At 32.8% G+C, this 6282-nt stretch overlaps 1 protein-coding gene across 1 annotated transcript; it reads left to right on the plus strand.

The window, feature by feature from the left end:
- Nucleotides 1-1257: 1257 nt before the first annotated feature.
- LOC109817113 (zinc finger protein CONSTANS-LIKE 4) lies at nt 1258-2560 on the plus strand. Its single transcript, XM_020382308.3, has 2 exons — nt 1258-1966; nt 2106-2560. Exons 1-2 carry the CDS (start codon nt 1337-1339, stop codon nt 2400-2402), a joined length of 927 nt encoding a protein of 308 aa, XP_020237897.1. The 5' UTR covers nt 1258-1336; the 3' UTR covers nt 2403-2560.
- Nucleotides 2561-6282: the final 3722 nt, after the last annotated feature.

The following is a 6282-nucleotide window of genomic DNA, read 5'->3' on the forward strand; positions in this document are numbered from 1 at the left end:
CTCATTCAGTCTACCATTTCACTCAGATGTCGTTTTTTTTAGAATTTGTGGCAAACCACACCACCTACCACCCCTCTACCACCTTTAAAAACAAGTTCCCCTACTCCAAATGTACAAAATAATCTCTAATATCCTTATGTCACAGCACTCCAAACATGTCCCCCATACTTTGGTAGCAAAAACACAATTTAACTGCAGATGTGATGTTGTCTCTTCCAATCGATGGCACTTGACACACATAGTTTCGTTATGTTACAAAACTCTTCTAGAAACTAGTTATTTTATTTAAGGAAAGTGTTTTTAGGATAATTTTTTTTCTTTAATTTGTTCTCTCTTTTTTAAGTTTTAACTAAATTTCAACATATTTTAAATTATTATCAACAATTACAAATAATCTTACATACAATATAAATTAATTGTTATAAATCTTAAATATATTTTACATGTTTAAAATACTGATTTATTACAAATTTTAATTAAAATATTTATTTATAATAAGTTATAGTTATATAAAATAAACATTTATTTTATATATTGTATATTCAAATACTAATTATTTATAGATTTTAAAAATAATTAAAATTAATATATGAGAATTCAAAATGATAATTTAAACATAAAATCAATTTAACTCCATAAATCATAATCAACAAATATATATTAACATAAAAACACTGACAACCCCAATTGTGATCTTATAGGTAGGAAAATAAAGGTCTTTTGAACATGCTCTAAAAAAAGGTGAGTGCAACAGAAGACCAAAATTCTTTCTTAGTATAGACATGAAAATATTGAGAACATTTTGCAGATTGGAAATAATAGAGGCGGAGCACTTATACTGTATTGGAATGTAAAAATGAATATAAAAATAAAAAATGTATTTAGAAAGTGTTTATAAGTAGAGTAAAAAGTAGAAAAGAATATAATAATAAAAATAAAAATAAAAAGAAAGTAGAAAGATGCCAAAAAGCTTTAGGAGGTGGGACGATAAGTGTGTCAGCCCCAGCCACAGGACAGAAAGTGGGGCAGACGTTGAAAAGGACGAGGGGAGGAAGGAGTAGGAATAAGGCAGTAGGCACCACGCGGTCCAAAAACTCCAAACCCCCTCTTCGACTTGGATTTCATCCCCACCCCTAAATTTATTGCAGGGCCTGTATTCGGCTAAGGCTAGCCACGTGCCACTCTTCCATTGGTCACTCGCCAGATCTCCCAGGTCCCACCAGATAGACTTGGACTCACTCCACTCGACTAGTTTCACATATTCACGCTTCCCTTCACCACACCACACCGCACCAAAACAAAACGAAACACAGATCACAGGGAGCCATCGCCACCCATGGCTTCCAAGCTCTGCGACTCTTGCAAATCCGCCACCGCCACCTTGTATTGCCGCCCTGACGCCGCCTTCCTCTGCGGCGCCTGCGACTCCAAGGTCCACGCCGCTAACAAGCTCGCCTCGCGTCACCCGCGCGTCACGCTCTGCGAGGTCTGCGAGCAGGCTCCGGCGCACGTCACCTGCAAGGCCGACGCCGCCGCGCTCTGCCTCGCCTGCGACCGCGACATCCACTCCGCCAACCCCCTCGCCAGCCGCCACGAGCGCCTCCCGGTCACTCCATTCTTCGAGTCCGTACACTCCGTCAAGGCCTCCTCGCCGATCAACTTCCTCGACGAGCACCGCTTCTTCTCCGATGCCGACGCTGACGTCAGCACCGAGGAGGCCGAGGCCGCCTCCTGGTTGCTCCCCAATCCCAAGACAGATCTAAATTCCTCTCCTTACTTGTTCTCCGAATCCGATCCGGTTCCTTACATAGATCTGGATTACGCCGCAGTGGATCCGAAGGCGGAGCAGAAAAGCTCCGGCACCGCCGACGGCGTCGTTCCGGTGCAGAGCAACTTCGAGCCTTTCACCTATGGTTACAAGTTTAACTCCACTCTGTCACAATCTCAGTCACAGATGAGCCAAAGTGTAAGCCTAAGACCGATCTCGAATTCTCGATCTATCCTTGCTGTAACTGTTTATTTTTTGTTTTTGTTTTGGAGTCGAATACGCGTAACGTTGATTTGTTTGTTTGTTTGTTTGTCCTGGTGGATGTTGATTTCTTCAGGTATCGTCGTCGTCGATGGAGGTAGGAGTTGTGCCGGACGGGAACACTATGTCGGAGATATCCAACTGCAGCTACAGCAAGGTAGCGGTGACGGCGACGGCTCAGTTCTCGGCGGCAGATAGGGAGGCTAGGGTGTTGAGGTACAGGGAGAAGAGGAAGAACCGGAAATTCGAGAAAACGATTCGTTATGCTTCGAGAAAGGCCTATGCTGAAACGAGGCCAAGGATCAAAGGCAGGTTCGCCAAACGCACTGATGCGGATCCTCTAGCTGGATACGGCGTGGTTCCGTCATGTTGATTTGGCTAATGATATAATATATGCTATTATTATTATTATTATTATGTGATATGCTTCTGCTGTTTACGTTTTTGTTTTCTTATGTTGCTGTATATAAATCACTCTCTTTTTTGAGTTTGAATTTAGCAATGTAAAGTTGCAAACTCTTGGTGTGGATCGATTTTGTAGTTGTTTCTTGTTTTTTTGGTGAATTTTGGCAGCTGTCTCTTGCATCCAAAGAGACAGAGAAGACGATGATGGCAATAGCATTTCCTTTTCGGCTATGGCTGCTGTGCAGATTTGGCGAATCAAAATCTGGAATGCTATTGGCACTGGACCTGTGATTAACAGGTTACTTTAATCATAAATCATATTTAATCCTATATGATATCTGCTCTTTTTAAAATCATTAAAGTAGTATTTTATTAACCCGATTATTTTATTAACTTATCCGGATCTCCCTCTCAGTCTCTGTGTTACTTACTGTGTATGTCAGGTGAGGAAATGTTGGAGTGTGTTACTTACTCTGGTTTATGATAGCACTTTTACTTGCTACTATTATCAGTAAGATTCAATAAATAAATTTATTTTTTTTATTGAAAATTATCTATTCATTTCTTCTCTCTTAGTAAGAGAGAAAGTAGAAAGACTTAACTTTCAAGATTTTTTTTTTGTCTAAAACAATCCTTAATTAAGGATATTTAATTTTGAGATAAATTAATTAGCACACGAAACAACTAAAAGCATCTTATAAAAAAAAGAAAAATAATAATAAAATAAAGAGTCTTGCATATAAGAAGATAATACATGGGGAACCTTAAAGGATGTATATTAATTATGTATTTGTTAATTTTAATTTTTAAATCATTATCTTAATAAAACGATAGAAAAAATTTTATTGTGCATCACATAATAGTTGTTTTAATGTATATTTATGACCACAATGAAAAAATATAAAAATATTTTCTGATAAAAAAAAATATTGAGCATGTCATGTTTTAGTATTTAAATGCGAGAGTAATATTTTATGATATCGGCATGTAAAAGATATTTCTAAACTATTTTTAACATAGTTTAAATTCAGATTAAAATCACATGCTCAAGATATTGGGATTTTTTTTATTTTATTTTATAGAATACTTTTGGTTTTGGTCCATTAAAAGCGACTAGTATATATATATATATATATATATATATGATTTTTATATGAGAGAAATCTGTTTGTCTTAATCTTTTTACAATAGTCTTTTAAAATTATTTATTGTATTATTTAAAAAATACACTCTTAAGTTCAAAAGTATTAATTAAATTAAAATATCATAATTTTCATAATTTTGAAAAATAATAATACAAAAGCAGACAAATTTAGCAATATTAATTAAATTTCTTAAAGGCTCAAAGAGGTAGCATTAGTTTGTCTAACCACTTATTTATTGCGGTATTTGAAGTTTAACAAGGCACGTAACATTAAAGATGCGAAGAAAAATTTCGCTGCACTTGATTCCTAAATTTTTGTGTGTATAAACTCTCAAATCAAAATCTTCTCTTGTTCATTTGACTTTTTTATTTGGAAAGAATTATTGCACAGACTTGTCTTGCGTATCTATTCTCGCAAGTCGCAAATATATATCATGCGAAGAATCACGTGAGACAATTATGTTTCTCCTCATTAGAATTGGGTGAGTCTAGTTTAGGAAATTGATTTTCAATTTTGCTAACTTCTGCTCTTAAAAACCAAGAAATATATGGCCTTTGTTGAATAAAATTATATATTTTATTTTATTAAAAATTAAATTATATTTGTAGTTCCTTTATTTTTATCAATTCATAATTTAGTTTTTATTTTAAAATAAATATATTTAATCCTTTTAATTTTAAAGATATAAAATTTTAATTTTCCTATCAAATTTTACTAATCACTAAGTTTTAAGTTTACTCATATTTAACCAATATGATATTTAAAAATAAAAAAATAAAAAATATTAATAAAATTTGTATTAGTAAAATAAATATTAACTACCCATAAAAATAAATACTAACAAAGATTTTTTTAATATTATTTTTAACTTTTATCAATAAATATCACTAGATAATATCAAAATTTGACATTCAATAAATATCAAATTGATGAAATGACTAAAGTTTCGTATTTTAAAAAATGATTAAATATCTTTATTTTAAAATAATAAAAAAAATTAAAATTACATTAAAAAAAATATAGAAATAAAAAGTACGATTTAAACCTATATTAAAAAAATATTTCTAATTCTCTAACCATTGTACTAATTAATATGTTGCAACATTTAAGTTCGATTGCTGTTTTATCGCATGAAAATAATATAAAATATGTCATTAAATGCTTTTTTTTTTGGGTTTTTTTTTGTAGTATTTAAATATAAAATTAATCAGTTTAACATATTCAACATATTTTTTTTTTTATGATTGTCCAATAGAATATTTCAACAATACTCATTATCTCAAGTAAGATTAATAATTTTTCCCGACAGACTTAATTAATCTTTCTTATTACATATTGACTCCCCTTCTTCTAATTTGGACGGTTTAGTTGTTCTTACCCTATTAAAAACTTCTAATTATAGTACAGTGAATGAATGGCTTCTAAATACTGTATTCTTTTGAGCATCAATCAGTTTTTTTAAAAATATTAGGTTAAAAACCTCTTTTGGTCCCTAATAATATTTTTTTTTCAATTTAATCTCACTTTAATTTTAGGTCTCAATTTGGTTCTCAATAATTTAAATCATTGCAATTTAGGACTTCCGTCCAAATGATTTAAATAGGGTTAACTCCTGCTGACGTGGATGCTAGGTGGATGCCACGTAAATGCACAGGTGGAGGCCAAATGTCATGAATACACCTGGAACCAGAACGGCCCGTTCTGAAACCAGAACGTCCCGTTCTGCATGCACATGTTATGTGTTAAGTTTGCAACTGGAACGGGCTGTTTCAAATGCAAATTTAACACAACATAAGTGCAGCAGAACGGGCCATTCTGCTGTTAGAACGGGCCGTTCTGAATTTAGAACAGCCCGTTCCAGCCAACTCATGCTTTTTATTGTATTTTTTTTATTATATCTATATTAATAAAATATAATAAATAAAAAATACAATAAATTAATATTCATTTATGAATAAAACTATAAAAAAAAAAAGAGAATCAAATAAGATAAGACCTTTCAAAATCCTTCTTTGATTTGAACTTATCTAGTTCAAAATCTTGACTAAAATGATGCAATGTGATTCAAAAAATGAAAATAAAAATTCATAATATATCATAAATTCAAAGACAGAAATATGGTTCAGAAACTGAAAACAAAAATTCATAACATAACATATACTAAAAAAGTTCAAAGAAATTATTGAGAAAGGAAATCATCTGGGTAACGCTGAAGGAAAACCCTAAACCACAAAAATTCAAGTTGTACCTCCTCAAGAACAGGTTGTTATTGTTGGGGTACATCGTCAATAACTTCAAGGGGAAACACCGTTTAGTTTCATCCTTAACTGTATAGTGTCAATTTGGTAGTAAGTGGTTCACTCCAGTTTGACTAACAATGAAATAAAACTTGTTACCATTGTCCTTAGTGATACACTACGTCGTCCTTAATGATACACTGTATAGCCTAAATATTTAGCAATTGAAGTTATCAATCCCCATTAACAATATTACCAAATCTAGTGTGTGAAATGCTTTATACTTTAGTTTTTTTTGCACGAAATTCTGGAACCAGAACGGCCCGTTCTGGTTACACTGTTGGTATGTTAATTTTGTATCTGAAATGGCTCGTTCCAGGTACAAAATTTACACACCAATAGTGTAACCTGGTTTCAGAACGAACCATTATGGTTCTAGGTGTATTCAAGTATTTTGGAATCCACC

This window comes from Cajanus cajan, chromosome 6 (genome assembly GCF_000230855.2).
Source record: "Cajanus cajan strain Asha chromosome 6, NIPB_CcT2T_4, whole genome shotgun sequence".
In the NCBI taxonomy this organism is placed as follows: domain Eukaryota; kingdom Viridiplantae; phylum Streptophyta; class Magnoliopsida; order Fabales; family Fabaceae; genus Cajanus; species Cajanus cajan.